The sequence below is a fragment of the Epinephelus fuscoguttatus genome, linkage group LG17 (assembly GCF_011397635.1).
Source record: "Epinephelus fuscoguttatus linkage group LG17, E.fuscoguttatus.final_Chr_v1".
Lineage (NCBI taxonomy): Eukaryota > Metazoa > Chordata > Actinopteri > Perciformes > Serranidae > Epinephelus > Epinephelus fuscoguttatus.
Genome location: NC_064768.1, coordinates 8329817 through 8349367, shown reverse-complemented (window position 1 = coordinate 8349367; position 19551 = coordinate 8329817). Strand labels below are relative to the sequence as shown.

At 38.5% G+C, this 19551-nt stretch overlaps 1 protein-coding gene across 1 annotated transcript; it reads right to left on the bottom strand.

Annotated features, from left to right (window-relative positions):
- Nucleotides 1–5727: 5727 nt before the first annotated feature.
- On the bottom strand, nucleotides 5728–18807 carry LOC125905200 (keratin-associated protein 5-5-like). The gene is made up of 4 exons (XM_049603093.1): nucleotides 18775–18807; nucleotides 17951–18006; nucleotides 17752–17867; nucleotides 5728–7031 (listed from the first exon to the last, which is right to left on the bottom strand). The coding sequence occupies exons 1-4, from the start codon at nucleotides 18805–18807 to the stop codon at nucleotides 6502–6504; spliced, it is 735 nt and encodes a 244-aa protein (XP_049459050.1). The 3' UTR covers nucleotides 5728–6501.
- Between the last annotated feature and the right edge of the window lie 744 nt (nucleotides 18808–19551).

Sequence of the window (19551 nt, the reverse complement as noted above, 5' to 3'; positions counted from 1 at the left end):
ATTTTTATTAAATTTGGGTTAATTGTTGTTGTTTTTTTTTAATTTTTTTTTTATAACATAGTCTGAACCACTTTTTCTAAGTAAGTAGTTAAACTACATTCCTCCCAGTGAAGCCATTGGTGGCATGCAAAGCTATGCCTCGCCAACACTGGCTTTTAGACAAATAATGCTTTGTCATTTTATTATTAAAGCAAACTACTAAAATTAGTTAAAAGAAAAGTCATCAGGATTTTGGATTACTTTAGGTGCAAAAACATTATAGCCTTATTTTTGATTGTGGACACACAATCATCTCTTTTCTTTTTTTTTCTGGAAAGGATCCATAGAATGCATCTTAAATGAAATAAAATAACTATGTACTTTAAGAATAAATGACAAACACTTACGTTAAGACTTACAGATTTGGTTTCGGCTTGAATCGCATCCACTGTAGTGATGAAGGTAAATGACTGACTCCACCTGCTCTGCGTCCTCTGCTGTTTGCCTAATGCTGTCCTCCTGTGAGAATACAGCAGCTTTTATCATAGCACAAAGCAGGTAATGACATAAGTGTCTTTTATAAAGACATAAATGAAGTATATGAATATGTTTTTCAGTTTGGGTTGAAGGAGTGGCCAACCACATAATGTTTTGTTCAGCCGCCTTTTATTTGGCCAATACTTTCACTGTTAAAGAAACTTGTTGAGTAACATTTTTGTAGATGTGACAATGGATTTAACATTTTTCTGGGCGATATTTATCATATAAAACTTGTACACCCTCCCAAGTTGTTTGCATTATGTCATATAATGATATCTTACATATGAAGTCCTATACTTATTGGAAGGAACTGAATAATTCTTGTCTGAGGGACCTGGGTTTTAAGGGGTGATTACCTTTACAGTCTATTTTGTTTTGCCTGAATTACACCAGAACTTATGTAGTTTTGGCTGTGTGTTTTTAATTAGGACAGTACACACAGAACAATTAATAGCCGTAAATATACTGCAAGGTATTTCATTTAATGTTCATGAGTCTCTTTTTGTCCCTTTGCAGCTGTTTTGCAGCTCTTTGTACTCCTTTTAAGTCTCTTCCTGGTCATGTTGTCTCTCTTTGTTGTTATTTTATGTTTCTTTGTGGTCATTTTGGGTCTCTTACGGGTCTGCATGTGTCTCTTTGAGTGACATTTTGCAGGTGAAGGCCAGAGGGGGCCCGTGGGCCAGTGCCTGGTAGGCCCTTTCAGTAATCCATCCAACAACTGTCATTATTATTACCGGTTTAAGTATTATGCTGTGGTTTGTCCAAGAGGTGTTGCTGTATTCCAGCAGGAGCCATAGCTCAACTGATATGGGTACAAATAATCTGAAACACAGTAGGCTATCTGCATGTAGTTACTTTAATACAAAGTAAAAAAAAAAAGAAAAAAAAAAAGAATGTAATATGAGCGTTACGCTATATAACTGTCAGTTGTGACAGTCTTTATAAAGTGTTAGAAAAATGATGATTTTTATGAATGGTTATCTTCTCGCAATGTCATGCAGATGCCTGTCAGCACATTAGCTAGCCAGCACACATTCCAAACATCGGAACGGGACCTCAGACCCCAGCTGCGTGTGTGTGTGTGTGTGTGTGTGTGTGAGAGAGGGAAAGAGAGAGAGAGAGAGAGAGAGAGAGAGAGAGAGAGAGAAGGAGAGAGAGTTTTAATGTCAAAAATGCTGCATTCAAAATCTTACATAAGTAAAAGTACAGAAGTACTTAATGTACTAAAAATAAAAGAACTCATTCTCAGCATGTAGACTGGCCCTTTAAAAAAAACTATAGTCCTATATTGTATTGCAACACATTCTCACTCCAAGCTTGTCGCATAATGTCATTTACTCATGGACTCTTCAGGTCAACGTATGGCGCTCGAGGTACCCTGGGTGTGTTGGCTGTTGATGTTCTGGGGCGCCATGTCAACTTCAGCCTGTTAAATGCAGTGTCTGTTTTCAAAATACACCTCTGTTTTCACAGGAAATGTATAGTTTGCATTCAGTCTGTCTCTTTCAAAATTAACACACGATGTTGATAAAAAACTACAAATTGATGTTGTTTCCCCCCAACAACAAAAGCACGTGGTAAGGTTTAGGAAAAGAGAACAGGGTTTAGCTTTACAATCTTACAGGAAGAGAACACTGGCCTCCCAGGTGAAGTCAGTGGTTAGCCATTAAACAATAACACCGACCAGTTGCGTATCATGTCCAAGTGACAGGACAGCTTTTTTCGTTGGTGTCTGACACCGGAAGTCAATGACCAAGCTCCAGTACTCAACAATATAGCCATGACGGAAGGCATTATGTTTTTTCAGGTTGTTCGTCCACCCCATCCTTGTGAATGTGATATCACAGAACGCCTTGAGGGAATTTCTTCAAATTTGGCACAAACGTCTGCTTGGATTCAAGAACTGACTGATTAGATTTTGGTTGTCAAAAGTTTAAGGTTAAGTTCACTCTGACACTCACAAAACATGTTTTTGGCCATAACTCAAGAATTCACATGCTAATTATGACAAAATTTACACAAATGTCAAAAAGAATAAAATGATGAAGTGATGACATTGTATATCCAAAAGGTCAACTTCACTGTGACATAATAATGCTCTGGAAAAAACCCTTTTCTGGCTGTTATTTAACGCCATAACTCAGAAACAGAGGTGGAGACATTCGGTCAGATACTAAATTGATGGCACTAATTTTGGGTGCCCACCTTGAAACTGTGCTGATTGTTTAGATCTTCTTTGCTGTTGGGGGAAAGATGTGTGTGTGAAGCTGTAAAATGGAATGCAACTTGAGAGGTTCAGAGAGGCATATAACTGCGAGTCTGTAATTCTAGTTTATTAAGGTAACGGCCTTTTTCAATTGACCCTTAGCTACGTCCCGCCCCCTGACACAGACTGGCCAATCATAACATAGCATCGTGCCAGCTCAGACCAGGGTCCGACAACAACACAGCTGTGCTCCATTGACTCTAATGCAATCGTTTCAGATCTCCTTTATTTTCAGGCTGGTTTTGTGGATTTGGAGCTAAATGTTGTGCCTGTAGCATGCTGTGTATTCATGATACTTATTTTTTTTTTTAAATTAGCATTAGATATCATAGCTTTGTGTCATATTTTAAACCTTACCTTATCACCAAATTAAATGCCCAAGGATTAGAAATCTGCTTTTGTTACCCCTCTACTAAAAGGGGGTGACCCAACCATTTTAAATAACTATAGGCCTATCTCGAAACTTTCTGTTCTGGCAAACATGCTGGAATCCCTGGTCAGTGACCAAGTAAAAGATTATATCGCTACCAACTCTATTCTGTCATCATCTCAGTCCGGTTTTCGTAAAAATCATAGCACAACCACTGCCTCCTTGAAGTTTATGAATGATGTTGTTGAAGCTCTTGATAGCAAGCAATGCTGTTTTTCTTTGTTCATCAATCTCTCAAAAGCTTTTGATGCTGTTTACCACTCCAACTTAATTGAGCATCTTATTTCTATTGGTTTTTCAAATCAAGCAGTTGGGTTGGTTTGAAGATAATCTTACAGACAGAACCTGGGCTGTTCACATGGAGGGTTCTCAGTCAAATTTTTTGCAAGTGTATAAATGGGTTCAACAAGGTTCCATCCTGGGCCCTTTGTTGTTTATCATATATATATATATGTATATATATACATATATATATATATCGGAAAAATATTAAAGATGCAGCTTTTCCTTTTTATGTGGATGACACTGTCATCTACTGCTCTGCTCCCACCCCAACAAAAGCTTTTGAAAAGATTCAGCATGCTTTTGACACAGTACAGGAACAACTTGATCACCTGCAACTTGTTCTAAACGCAGACAAAACAAAACACATGTTCTTCACTACCTCTACCACAGCCAGATTAACTCAATCAGAAATGATTGTCACAAAAAAAGGTCATCAAATCTAGGGTTCTTAATTGATGACCGGTTGTCTTTTAAGGAGCACATTCAGTATGTTGTTAAATAGCTAAAGCTGTTATTGGGATTTTATTATAGAAACAAGACTTGTTTCTCTTTTAATGTAAAACAGAAACTGGTGGACTCAACATTTTTACTTGTAATTGACTATGGATGCATACTTCATATGAATGCTCATGCTCATTCGCTTCACCTGTTGGACAGTGTGTATCACTGAGATTCATTACGAACTGTGCTTCTCTCACTCATCACTGTGTTGTCTTCATTAAAGTGAACTGGTCATCGTTGTCTGCTTGTTGCTTCAGTCAGTAGTATATCTTAATTTACAAAGCAATTTTGGGCAGACTTCCTTCTTATCCTATTCCTTCTTAATTTCTCTATTAACCTGGCAACAAGGAAGTCACAATCTCCGCTCAATGGACATTTTGAAACTGGTTGTTCCAAAGAGAAGGACTGAATTAGGAAAGAAATCTATTAGGTTTTCAGCTCCCGATGTTTGGAACAGGCTTCAGTCTGAACTACATTTACACACACTGATTTCTTTGACTGATTTTAAAGAGAGAGTGAAATCCTTGGAGTCTATCCTTGCAGCTACTGAGGATATGGCCTACTGAATGTATACACATGCTGCTTTTGCATTTTAATGATTATAACACTAAAAAAAGCCACACAGCTGGTTTAATATCAGTTAAGTTTCCCGTTATATTCATTGTCCTCTGTCAGGGTCACCAGTGATGTGATGGTTCACTTTTACAGTGTTCTGTAGCCTATAGTTAAAGGGAAATTTTGGTTTATTTCAACCTGTTTCCTATCGTCCTAAATTTGTTTCAAGTGACTAGTGACATAAAAATAATAGTAAGCATGTTAGCCGTTGGCCTAGATACAGCTGGGGTGCATAGTAGGGTCAGACCTGTTAAAACGACACAGGTTGAAATAAACTGAAATTTCCCTTTAAGCTTTACTGTAGCTTCTAACTGTCTTTTGTCGTTTCTCTTTTTAACCTGTTGTTGCTGCTCAGTCAGTTTGACATCCTGGATATATCCTTCAAACACATTTTGTAGACCCCTCTGTCTGCTTCTCTCTGGAATCACTATTTCATTTTTCCAAAAAGATGATAATATTTCTTCAGGGAGTGCAGTTAGTTACAGTGTGGGCTCCATGCTTACTCAAACACCTTGTTTGACCATCACAAAGGGGCGGGGCTTATCGAAACATCAATTCTGAGTAAAGGGTTTTTTATTTTTGAATGTAAATTTATTTTATAAACAACTAAAGCGTACACAATATGGCACTATTTTTTTGTGATTGTTGTTGACATTGTTGTGATAAATATATTTAGTGCTGAAGTCCATTATCTTTGTGTGAATTGATAATTTTGTAGAAATCTGCATTACACATTTGCATGAGTGTATGGGTATTGACAAACATGTAAGTAAGCTGAATATGTGCTACTGTGTCCAACTTGATTTTTATCAATAATTATGCGATTGGTGTCCTTTCTTTTCACTTGAGCACCTAACTCCCAATATATCTGTGCACAGTGCTGAGAATGTGAATATGTGCACCAAATTTCATGGCAATTAATCCAATAGTTGAAGACATACTTCAAAATGACAACAAAAATGTCGACGTCATGGTCAAACCAGAGGAAAAGTTAGAGGTAAACCAAAGTCATTAGAAAACATCGTCAATCATTCTATGCTTGAAACTATATCAAATTATAATCACGGACACAATTAGTAATGGTGTTAAGAAAGGTGAGGCAAAAATAAAGTTTCTTTTTTTCAAATTTATTTATCATGTAACAGAGTCAGGAGCAGCAGTTCAAGAAAATTGCCAAACTGTTGATAACTGTAGCATGATATCAATAAATAAACTTCATCTGTGGTTTACTTTTCCTATAATGATTAATTCAATTATTTTCTGTGTGTTAGTGTGCAAAAAATACATTGTGGTTCTTTGCATTTCACACTTCAATACTTTAAATACTTTATATGGCATATTAACATGCATATCCAAATACAGACAACAGAGCAGTCACCACAGCATGCAGCACAGTGTTTCCATTAAGTGGAATCCTTACAGTGTTATTCAAACCAATACATACAAAAAAAACCTGAATTCTGGATATTCAGTATTTCTGATTATATATGATGTTAGAGTTGATCATTTGGTTGTATCTACCTACTGTATGGCTCATATGGCTCTGTGTCAATGTTAACATTAGTTACTAAAAGTTGTATGTATTGTCTCATGACAAGAGAATAAATGTCAGGTTTGCCAGCATGACATAACATCTGTCATCATAAAATGACTTCTCCGTGTGTAAGGAACACAAGTCAGTTACAGCATAGTATAATTTCAGATAAATAATATGAAGTCACAGGTACATGATAAATAATGACAATAAATTAAGTAAAATCCTTCAGTTATAAATACATAGTATAAATACTGTCTAAATATGGTATTTTGTCCTTTCTTCAAATCAGGTTATTAATTCCAGATTAGTACTGTAACAACTGCAATGACGAAAAGGGAACTTGTTTTGTTAACAACTGCAGAGGAGGCAGCAGTTGTTGACTCTGGTGCTGCCGTTGCTGCAGCAGCTGTGGTTGCTCCTGCTGCCGTTGCTGCAGCACCTGTGGTTGTTCCTGCTGCTGTTGCTGCAGCAGCAGTGGTTGTTCCTGCTGCTGTTGCTGCAGCAGCAGTGGTTGTTCCTGCTGCTGTTGCTGCAGCAGCTGTGGTTGCTCCTGCTGCCGTTGCAGCAGCTGTGGTTGGTGCTGGTGCAGCTGTGGTTGTTGCTGGTGCAGCTGTGGTTGTTCCTACAGCAGCTGTGGTTGTTGCAGCTGCTGTGGTTGTTGCAGCTGCTGTGGTTGTTGCTGCAGCCGCTGTGGTTGTTGCAGCAGCTGTGGTTGTTCCTGCAGCAGCTGTGGTTGTTCCTGCAGCAGCTGTGGTTGTTCCTGCAGCAGCTGTGGTTGTTGCAGCTGCTGTGGTTGTTGCAGCTGCTGTGGTTGTTGCTGCAGCAGCTGTGGTTGTTGCAGCTGCTGTGGTTGTTCCTGCAGCAGCTGTGGTTGTTGCAGCAGCTGTGGTTGTTCCTGCAGCAGCTGTGGTTGTTTGTGTGCTGCCTGAGGCTGTTGAGCAATGTCATTAAAGGTCAGTATAAGATTTCAAAACATTTTTTTTTCTGGATTTTCATCTTGAATGTATACCTTACCAGCACACAGAAGAAGAATGACACAGATCTTCATGAACATCATGGAAGGTGCTTTGCTGTTTATTAAATATGAAAATATATTTTTATTAAAATCTGTTAAATTACAGCAACAAGTGTACAGTGTTCATTTTTAGACATGTATTAACTCAAATCTGTATTTTAACTGCAACTAACTAATATTTAAAGACATTGCTGTTAATTGCTGAATTACCTAAATTTACTGTCACTTATGGCATGTCTTGTTTTATAACATATCCACTGCATCTCTGTGACAATAATAGTTTGTTAGCCTTAAATGCAAACTACTACAATGATTGATTTTTTCAGAGTAATAGATGTTGGGATCTACAGTTTAGTATTGTCATTGTGTCACAGTAAACAGTTACACCTTTTCTGGAATCAAACTGGCTTTTTGTGCATCCATTCAACTTTTTGAATTAAAACCATCAGTCAAATACCAACATACAACAAAGCAATTACAATATAATTGGAGAAATACAGGAAACACAACTTGTATTAATTGAAAAAGAGTTGACTGTAAAAGCACTTACAGATTATTTCAGTTGTTGAGTTGTCTTCACTGAAGTAGTGATGCTCTCTTGATTCCACCTGCTCAGTATCCTTTGCTCTTTGCTGTTTGATGTCGTCCACTGAACAGACCACAGCTTTTATATTCACACAAGGCAGGTGAGATGACATCAGGTTGTAAAGAAAGACGTAAATTATTTGTATGAGTAATGTTTTTGTGTGAGTAATTTGTTTCTCTTCAGTGTAGGGTGTGGCCCCTTTAACAGCTTTTCATTTGTCCTTGTGGTTCTTACGTTTACGGGTAAGGAAACCTGTTGAGTGACATTCTTTTAAGATGTGATATTAGATTTAGAATATCTTGAGAGGAAACTGATGACGTTATTCTTAACCTTTTTCGTCATGGGTTGTTTTTTCAATTGTTTTATTTTTATTTGTGGGTGTCAAAGATTCTATTTAGGGCATTAACAACAAAGAGTAGCACCATTTACAGTTAAATTGATTCTAGTTACATACTTTAACAAATAATTTGTCTCTTCTGGAGCAGGGCTGGGGTTGTGTTGAACTGATTTGTTATATTTTTGTATGGAGTTAGATTTGTCTTATTAATACCTGTAAATGCACAGAGGGTGATCTACAAATATTTCTTGATCTGCACACATTTCATAATTATGTGTGTGAATGGATCGACAATCTGTGTGTAAATGTGTAATCTGTAAATATAAAACACATTCCACAAATACAAAAAATATCTGTGAATACATTAAATTAATTTGCAAATAAATGAAAAGCATTTGTGAATGTCTTCCTAACATTTACAACTTTCAAACAGGCATTTGTGAACTCAGATTTTATTTGTGAATCGAAAAAACATTTGTGGATCTCAGTTTTACGTGTGTGGATTTGCTTTTTACACACACAGATTTTTGAGACACACTTTCCACGGAACTGCCCATTGTTCCGACCATATTAAACCCATTGTTCCGAAGTCTGTTCCAAAATCATCATGATGCCCTGTGGTTAAGGTCTGGTTAAGTTTAGGCACAAAAACCACTTGGTTAGGGTCAGGGAAAGATCATGGTGTGGGTTAAAATGAAAAAGAAAGTGACAAACACATAAGCCGTGAGCCCTCTTCGCCTCAAGCCTTTCCCAGCTGACCCAGAGCCGGTCGCGGCGCACCATCAAGGTAGAAATAAGGCCTCCGGGAGCCGTTCAGCACCGCGGACCGTCAGACTAATGGGATGTCGGACCAATGACATGGAACGACTTTCTGCCGATCCGACCAAAAATGCACTTCTATCACTCGGCCATCTTTGGATAGCACGTGATCACCCAGCTGATGACATCATTTCCGCATGTGAAAGTAAGAGCACGCAGTCTTTCTATGAGCTGTTTTTTGTTGTTGTTGTGCATTCATTGTTTTATGTTAATGTCATACAGTGAGTATTAGTGTGTGTTTATTTGTTCTAGGTATCTGGCACACACTTTTGTATACATTTCTGTTTGAGTACGAAAGGCACGGTGGCTTGGCTGCTTCTTCACTTGGCAGTTATCAGCCAGCTCATCCTTTATATTTTTCATTTATTCTTTTGAGTAGGATTAAAGTCACAAAGCACTTCACATCTTATTATTAGTGTACTCTTACTAATGTAGTTGTAATGTATGTGCTGAACTCACAGTGTTTAGTTAGGTTACATCGTTTCACTGAGGTTACGTTAACTGTTGTAAGATATGACAAGTGGCAACACCCTGGTTAAGGTCTTTGATAGAAGGGCTGTTGGTGTTGGTAGCTCTTTTTGTTTAGAAATGTAATATTGTAGTTGTATTGTTCATTGTTAATATGTAGATTGCACTAAGCTAACATTAGCTACTGAAACAGCATCTGCTGCCATGGCAACAGTAAACATTTATGTTGCGGGCTGGGGGGACAAAAGCAGGGTGCAGCATTTTATACATATGGTAATGGTAATCATGCTGTTGTTACAAAAAATCTATAATCTCGAAAAAACAATTATATACATTATCAGTAAACATAGTTGTTGGGTTTTTTTTAAGATTATTTTTTTTCAGGGCTTTTTATCTTTAATGGACAGAGACAGGGTGAAATGGAGACAGATAGAGAGTGGGGGATGACATACAGAAAGGGTTGCAAGCTGGAGTCGAACCTGGGGCCGCGATGAATCGCCTTTGTATATGGGGCACCGGCACTATCCACTACATTACAGACGCCCCTCAACACAGTTTTTTGATATAGTTTCTCTGGATGGCATTGCTCTGGCCTCTAGCACTACCATAAGAAACCTCGGAGTAATATTTGACCAAACCTCACGGACTGCGTTTTTTCATCTGCGTAATATTGTTACCTCAAGGCTGGATTACTGTAACTCCCTATTATCAGGTAGCTCTAGTAAGTCCTTAAAAACTCTCCAGCTAATTCAGAATGCAGCAGCACGTGTACTAACAGGAACTAAGAAACGAGATCATATTTCTTCTGTTTTAGCTTCTCTGCACTGGCTCCCTGTAAAATCCAGAATTGAATTTAAAATCCTTCTGCTAACGTACAAAGCTCGAAATGGTCAAGCTCCATCATATCTTAGAGAGCTCATAGTGCCATATTTTCCCACCAAAACACTGCGCTCTGAGAACGCAGGGTTACTCGTGGTTGCAAAAATCTCCAAAGGTAGATCAGGAGCCAGAGCCTTCAGCTATCAGCCTCCTCTCCTGTGGAATCATCTTCCTGTTGCGGTCCGGGAGGCAGACACCGTCTCCACATTTAAGACTAGACTTAAGACTTTCCTCTTTGATAAAGCTTATAGTTAGGGCCGACTCAGGCTTGCCCTGTACCAGCCCCTAGTTAGGCTGACTTAGGCCTAGTCTGCCGGAGGACCCCCCTATAATACACCGGGCACCTTCTCTCCTTCTCTCTCTTTCTCTTTCCTTTGCTAACACTCATGTCCTGTTACTGCATTTCGCTAACTCAGCTTCTTCTTCTTCTTCAACACAGTTCAAACACATTCAATAGAAAAAGCAACATTCACTATAAAAAAAATGCAACTTTGTAGAAACATTCACTATCAGGCATTCCTTTATTATCTATCTATCTATAAACAGAAATAACAGAGTAAAGAATAAAAACAATAAATGCATCAACAGCAAAAAATGACATAAGACATAAGAGATGCCACAGAGCTGAGTCACATGATGTTATTCATTGAGACTGAAGGAGAAGCACCAGTGACTCTGAACATGGAGAACCACCAAGGCCACACCCGTAGTTACACACAATGACACCTATGTGGGGCAGAACAGCCAGGTCTGCTTTGGTGTTGTTGTTGAGTCACTAACTGATGAGCTGTCAGTCATGCAACCAGGTTCAATTTATTGTTGAGAGCAACATTTTTAATTTGAAAAACACCTCAAAGCCCATATAGGAGCTGCTCTCGACATTTCAACCAAATCACAACTCCTTTATCAGCAGATGGAGTTTGTGTTTGTAATGGATGTGTTGAAAATCAGTTCTCTACTTTTTTAGTAGCACTTACTCATCCATGTTCATTTAAAGGTCCAGTGTGTAGGATTTAGGGAGATATACTGGCAGAGATGGAGTAAGTGTGTTTTCTTCTGTGTATATCATCCATCCATTTTCATCCGCTTATCCGGGGCTGGGTCATGAGTGCAGCAGGCCGAGCAAAGCACCCCAGACATCTCTCTCCCCAGCAATGCTTTCCAGATCCTCCTGGGGGACCCCAAGGCATTCCCAGGCCAGATGAGATATGTAATCCCTCCAGTGTGTTCTGGGTCTACCCTATGGACTCCTACCAGTGGGACGTGCCTGGAACACCTACAGCGGGAGGCACCCAGGAGGCATCGTGATCAGATGCCTGAACCACCTCAACTGACCCCTGTCGGCGCAAAGGAGCAGCGGCTCTATTCGAGCTCCCTCCAGATGTCCGAGCTCCTCACCCTATCTGTAAGGCTGAGCCCAGCCACCCTTCTGAGGAAACTCATTCATTGTATCCACAATCTCATTCTTCCGGTCACTACCCAGAACTCATGACCATAGATGAGGGTTGGGATGACATAAATCAGAAAATCGAAAGCTTCGCCTTCTGGCTCAGCTCCCTCTTCACCACGACGGAGTGGCGCCGGCCTGCATCACTGCAGAAGCCGCACCAAACCGCCGATCCATCTCACGCTCCATTCTACCCTCACTCATGAACAAGACCCTGAGATACCTGAACTCTCTCGCTTAAGGCAGTAACTCTCCCCCTTCTCTGAATAGAATCTGTAAAGTAACTTCAGTTATCAAACAAACATAGTAGAGTAAAAAGTACAATATTTGCCTCTGAGATGTATTGGAGTCGAAGTACTAAGTAGTGTAAAATGGAAATATAATAATAATAATAATTTCAAGTCACGTGGAGGGGGTGGGGGGGCATAAGCATTGAAACAGACAATCTTACTGATGTAGTATTAAATAATGTTGCGGAGCACTTTTTTTTATTCCGACGCCAGACAGTCACATCTACAGTACACACGAACACGGACACATGCTTGCTCAGATTAACCCCTCTGATCCCACTCTAACATTCACACACAACTGGCCAAGCCTATTTACACATAAACGCACAGATGAAACTATAGCAAACAACAAAGTACATCCAGTCCACAACCACAACCAAAACTCATCTTGCTGCCTTGAATCTAAATCAACATCATATTCATTATCATCACAAGTCAGCACTCATATCAGACTGATGTGCAGAGCCGCACACACACACACACACACACACACACACACCCAACAACAAAACAAGCGCAGCTGCGCAGTTACTGAAAAGTAACCAGAACGCTGAATTTCTGACCATTACCGCCCGCAATCGCAATGTGTATGTCCACTCCCGCCCGCTCCCGCAAAACTCTGAGAATTTATGCCCGCACAATAATAGAGATGCATTGATTGTGTGTCTTCTCCCGTCCCGCAAGAGAAAACACGTCATTTTATAGGCTATTAATAAAGAGATTCATGGGGTTGTTTGTTTCGTTCCCCTGGTCTGCATGTCTTTTGACGCACTGGTCAAGAATAGCGCTCCTATTTCGTTGTTTTCATTTAGTTTTCAATGAAATAAAGGCTGTTTCATATTGGATTCTCCTCCTCTGTATTTATTTATTTATCTACCTTTATATATAATCACGCAGTGATTGAGGTTAAGGCAAGCCCGGCGCCAGGATGAAGTTACTGAGGGGGCGGTTAAAAATTACGAGGGGGGAAATCTTTATTATGTAACATAGGTTCACACAGTGAGTTATGAAGAGTGCGCAGCCGTGCGTAATAGTCGCTCGTGATGAGAGCTCGTCGCCGGTGAAACACAATAAACTGCACGTCTTCTTTCATGTTTGTCTCATGACAGATGGAGCTTACAGAGAGAGAGACAGACAGACAGACAGACAGGTGGAGCAAGCGGCAAATTGGTATGAAAGCTGGTTCAGGGCATATTCGTCCATTTATGAATAAATATGGAGTGGAAACGCTCATGCATGTGCACCAAGTTCCTGTGTTGCCGTTATTTAACGCCAAAACTCATAAACAGAGGTGGAGACATTCGGTCAGATACTAAATTGATGGCACTAATTTTGGGTGCCCACCTTGAAACAGTGCTGATTGTTTAGATCTTCTTTGCTGTTGGGGGAAAGATGTGTGTGTGAAGCTGTAAAATGGAATGCAACTTGAGAGGTTCAGAGAGGCATATAACTGCGAGTCTGTAATTCTAGTTTATTAAGGTAACGGCCTTTTTCAATTGACCCTTAGCTACGTCCCGCCCCCTGACACAGACTGGCCAATCATAACATAGCATCGTGCCAGCTCAGACCAGGGTCTGATAACAACACAGCTGTGCTCCATTGACTCTAGCCGCTGAGGATACTGAATATGCTGCTTTTTAATGATTAGAACAGTGAAAAAAAGCCCTACCATGCTGTACAGAAACCAGTGAAGGGAAGCAGGGAAACTTTGCTGATATAACCAGCTGTGTGCACAGATGAACCTTGTTTGACTTCCCCTGGAGATCCCTGCCCATCCAGCGGTGGAGGTCTAGGTGCTGGCAGCAGCACAGGGGCGAAGCCAGACACCATTCATCTGCACATGCCACACAGCTGGTTCATTATCGGTTAAGTTTCCGTTTATATTCATTGTCCTTAACCTGTTGTTGTTGCTCAGTCAGTTTGACATCCTGGATATATCCTTCAAACACATTTTGTAGACCCCTCTGTCTGCTTCTCTCTGGAATTATGGGGTGCCGTTTGTAAAGTGTCTCACGCTGAAAATAACATCAACATTTTGCCACATTTAGCTTCAAACAATGTTTAAAAAAGTATTGTGATTTTTTTAACGTCACCTTTTACCACATTTACAGCAATATTTGTTAACTTAGAAATATATTAAATAGTTAAATCTAAATATTAAATGTGGCACCTAAATGTTAAATGTTAAATCTAAATATTAAATCTAAATCTAAATATTAAATCTAAATCTAAATCTAAATCTAAATGTTAAATCTAAATGTTCTGGGTGAAACTAAATATTTAGCTAATATGCAAATTCACACTGCCGGTCACCGGAAGTACCAAAATAAAAGCTCGAGATGGTCAGACTGTTTATAGAATCAAATAACGAATTAAAACCAACTTATCGGGGGAAATGGACACTTGAACATACATTAGCGTGATAATAACTACCTAAAATAACAAGAAACGTGTTTGGAGAAATTTTATTTGACGTGTACTTTGAGTTGTTAGTGTCCCTTCGGAGGGATTAACAACCTAAGCTAAGCTAACAACCGTCAGTTCTTAGCCCCGTTTGCAGTGTCTGTAATGACTCATTAACTCTTAAACGGTCTGTGAAAAAAATATTTTTTTCCAGCGGATGTCTTAGTTACAACATGATTGAGCTAGCAAAGCAGTTTTGTGTTGCGATGTGTGGTATTTATTCAGTTTTGGGAAATCACGATGTCTAGAAAGCACCAGTGGCTGCAGCAGCAGCAAAGCTATCAGGACGTCATCTGTTAAATGTCTCCCATTGTCGGATACGGCATTAAACTACTCCAGTTAGCTCAATCATGTTGTAACTAAGACATCCGCTGGAAAAAATATTTTCTTCACGGACCGTTTAGAGTTAGTGAGTCATTACAGACACCGCTAACGGGGCTAACAGCTAACAGTTAGCCCGCTAATCTACGATAACCATGTTATTAATTTCAGACCGTGATAGTAATGTTTGTTCAGTCATAGTGTTTATAGGCTTTACAAACACCAGATTAGTCTAAACGGTGATACAGTGACGTGAAAAACGTGAGATGTGCATATATATATATGTTGCTAAACTCCGCTGGTTTTCTACCAGAAGGGACACTAACAGCTCAAAGTACACATCAAATAAAATTTCTCCAAACACGTTTCTTGTTATTTTAGGTAGTTATTATCACGCTAATGTATGTTCAAGTGTCCATTTCCCCCGATAAGTTGGTTTTAATTCGTTATTTGATTCTATAAACAGTCTGACCATCTCGAGCTTTTATTTTGGTACTTCCAGTGACCGGCAGTGTGAATTTGCATATTAGCTAAATATTTAGTTTCACCCAGAACATTTAGATTTAACATTTAGATTTATATTTAGATTTAATATTTAGATTTAACATTTATATTTATATTTAGCATTTAGATTTAACATTTAGATTTAGATTTAGATTTAACATTTAGATTTATATTTATATTTAGCATTTAGATTTAGATTTAATATTTAGATTTAGATTTAGCATTTAGATTTAGATTTAGATTTAGATTTAATATTTAGATTTAGATTTAGCATTTAGATTTAGATTTAATATTTAGATTTAACATTTAACATTTAGGTGCCACATTTAATATTTAGATTTAACTATTTAATATATTTCTAAGTTAACAAATATTGCTGTAAATGTGGTAAAAGGTGACGTTAAAAAAATCACAATACTTTTTTAAACATTGTTTGAAGCTAAATGTGGCAAAATGTTGATGTTGATGTTGTAAGTTTCCGTTTATATTCATTGTCCTTAACCTGTTGTTGCTGCTCAGTCAGTTTGACATCCTGGATATATCCTTCAAACACATTTTGTAGACCCCTCTGTCTGCTTCTCTCTGGAATCACTATTTCATTTTTCCAAAAAGATGATAATATTTCTTCAGGGAGTGCAGTTAGTGACAGTGTGGGCTCCATCCTTACCCGAACAGCTTATTGAACCATCACAAAGGGGTGGGGCTTATTGAAATGTCAATTCTGTGTGAAAGGTTTTGTTGTTGTTTTTTCAATGTAAATTTATTTTATAAACAACTAAAGCGTACACAATATGGCACGATTTTTTTGTGGTTGTTGTTGACATTGTTGTGATAAATATATTTAGTGCTGAAGACCATTATCTTTGTGTGAATTGATAATTTTGTAGAAATCTGCATTACACATTTGCATGAGTGTATGGGTATTGACAAACATGTAAGTAAGCTGAATATGTGCTACTGTGTCCAACTTGATTTTTATCAATAATCATGCGATGGGTGCCCTTTCTTTTCACTTGAGCACCTAACTCCCAATATATCTGTGCACAGTGCTGAGAATGTGAATATGTGCACCAAATTTCATGGCAATTAATCCAATAGTTGAAGACATACTTCAAAATGACAACAAAAATGTCGACGTCATGGTCAAACCAGAGGAAAAGTTAGAGGTAAACCAAAGTCATTAGAAAACATCGTCAGTCATTCTATGCTTGAAACTATATCAAATTATAATCACGGACACAATTAGTAATGGTGTTAAGAAAGGTGAGGCAAAAATAAAGTTTCTTTTTTTCAAATTTATTTATCATGTAACAGAGTCAGGAGCAGCAGTTCAAGAAAATTGCCAAACTGTTCATAACTGTAGCATGATATCAATAAATAAACTTCATCTGCGGTTTACTTTTCCTATAATGATTAATTCAATTATTTTCTGTGTGTTAGTGTGCAAAAAATACATCGTGGTTCTTTGCATTTCACACTTGGCATATTAACATGCATATCCAAATACAGACAACAGAGCAGTCACCACAGCATGCAGCACAGTGTTTCCATCAAGTGGAATCCTTACAGTGTTATTCAAACCAATACATACAAAAAATACCTGAATTCTGGATATTCAGTATTTCTGATTATATATGATGTTAGAGTTGATTATGTGGTTGTATCTACCTACTGTATGGCTCATATGGCTCTGTGTCAATGTTAACATTAGTTACTAAAAGTTGTATGTATTGTCTCATGACAAGAGAATAAATGTCAGGTTTGCCAGCATGACATAACATCTGTCATCATAAAATGACTTCTCCGTGTGTAAGGAACACAAGTCAGTTACAGCATAGTATAATTTCAGATAAATAATATGAAGTCACAGGTACATGATAAATAATGACAATAAATTAAGTAAAATCCTTCAGTTATAAATACATAGTATAAATACTGTCTAAATATGGTATTTTGTCCTTTGTTCAAATCAGGTTATTAATTCCAGATTAGTGCTGTAACAACTGCAATGACGAAAAGGAAACTTGTCTTGTTAACAACTGCAGAGGAGGCAGCAGTTGTTGACTCTGGTGCTGCTGCTGCTGGTGACGCTGTAGTTGCTCCTGTTGCCGTTGCTGCAGCAGCTGTGGTTGCTCCTGCTGCCGTTGCTGCAGCACCTGTGGTTGTTCCTGCTGCTGTTGCTGCTGCAACTGTGGTTGCTCCAGCTGCTGTTGCTGCAGCAGCAGTGGTTGTTCCTGCTGCTGTTGCTGCAGCAGCTGTGGTTGCTCCTGCTGCCGTTGCAGCAGCTGTGGTTGGTGCTGGGGCAGCAGCTGTGGTTGTTGCTGCAGCCGCTGTGGTTGTTGCTGGTGCAGCTGTGGTTGTTCCCGCAGCAGCTGTGGTTGCTGCTGGGGCAGCTGTGGTTGTTGCTGCTGGGGCAGCTGTGGTTGTTGCTGCAGCAGCTCTGGTTGTTGCAGCTGCTGTGGTTGTTCCTGCAGCAGCTGTGGTTGTTGCAGCTGCTGTGGTTGTTCCTGCAGCAGCTGTAGTTGTTGCTGGTGTAGCTGTGGTTGTTCCTGCAGCAGCTGTGGTTGTTTGTGTGCTGCCTGAGGCTGTTGAGCAATGTCATTAAAGGTCAGTATAAGATTTCAAAACATTTTTTTTTCTGGATTTTCATCTTAAATGTATACCTTACCAGCACACAGAAGAAGAATGACACAGATCTTCATGAACATCATGGAAGGTGCTTTGCTGTTTATTAAATATGAAAATATATTTTTATTAAAATCTGTTAAATTACAGCAACAAGTGTACAGTGTTCATTTTTAGACATGTATTAACTCAAATCTGTATTTTAACTGCAACTAACTAATATTTAAAGGCATTGCTGTTAATTGCTGAATTACCTAAATTTACTGTCACTTATGGCATGTCTTGTTTTATAACATATCCACTGCATCTCTGTGACAATAGTAGTTTGTTAGCCTTAAATGCAAACTACTACAATGATTGATTTTTTCAGAGTAATAGATGTTGGGATCTACAGTTTAGTATTCTCATTGTGTCACAGTAAACAGTTACACCTTTTCTGGAATCAAACTGGCTTTTTTGTGCATCCATTCAACTTTTGAGTTAAAACCATCAGTCAAATACCAACATACAACAAAGCAATTACAATATAATTGGAGAAATACAGGAAACACAACTTGTATTAATTGAAAAAGAGTTGACTGTAAAAGCACTTACAGATTATTTCAGTTGTTGAGTTGTCTTCACTGAAGTAGTGATGCTCTCTTGATTCCACCTGCTCAGTATCCTTTGCTCTTTGCTGTTTGATGTCGTCCACTGAACAGACCACAGCTTTTATATTCACACAAGGCAGGTGAGATGACATCAGGTTGTAAAGAAAGACGTAAATTATTTGTATGAGTAATGTTTTTGTGTGAGTAATTTGTTTCTCTTCAGTGTAGGGTGTGGCCCCCCTTTAACAGCTTTTTCATTTGTCCTTGTGGTTCTTACGTTTACGGGGTAAGGAAACCTGTTGAGTGACATTCTTTTAAGATGTGATATTAGATTTAGAATATCTTCGAGAGGAAACTGATGACGTTATTCTTAACCTTTTTCGTCATGGGTTGTTTTTTCAATTGTTTTATTTTTATTTGTGGGTGTCAAAGATTCTATTTAGGGCATTAACAACAAAGAGTAGCACCATTTACAGTTAAGTTGACTCTAGTTACATACTTTAACAAATAATTTGTCTCTTCTGGAGCAGGGTTGGGGTTGTGTTGAACTGATTTGTTATATTTTTGTATGGAGTTAGATTTGTCTCATTAATACCTGTAAATGCACAGAGGGTGATCTACAAATATTTCTTGATCTGCACACATTTCATAATTATGTGTGTGAACAGATCGACAATCTGTTTGTAAATGTGTAATCTGTAAATATAAAACACATTCCACAAATACAAAAAATATCTGTGAATACATTAAATTAATTTGCAAATAAATGAAAAGCATTTGTGAATGTCTTCCTAACATTTACAACTTTCAAACAGGCATTTGTGAACTCAGATTTTATTTGTGAATCGAAAAAACATTTGTGGATCTCAGTTCTACGCGTGTGGATTTGCTTTTTACACACACAGATTTTTGAGACACACTTTCCATGGAACTGCCCATTGGTTCGACATCCCATTGTTCCGACCATATTAAACCCATTGTTCCGAAGTCTGTTCCGAAATCATCATGATGCCCTGTGGTTAAGGTCTGGTTGGGTTTAGGCACAAAAACCACT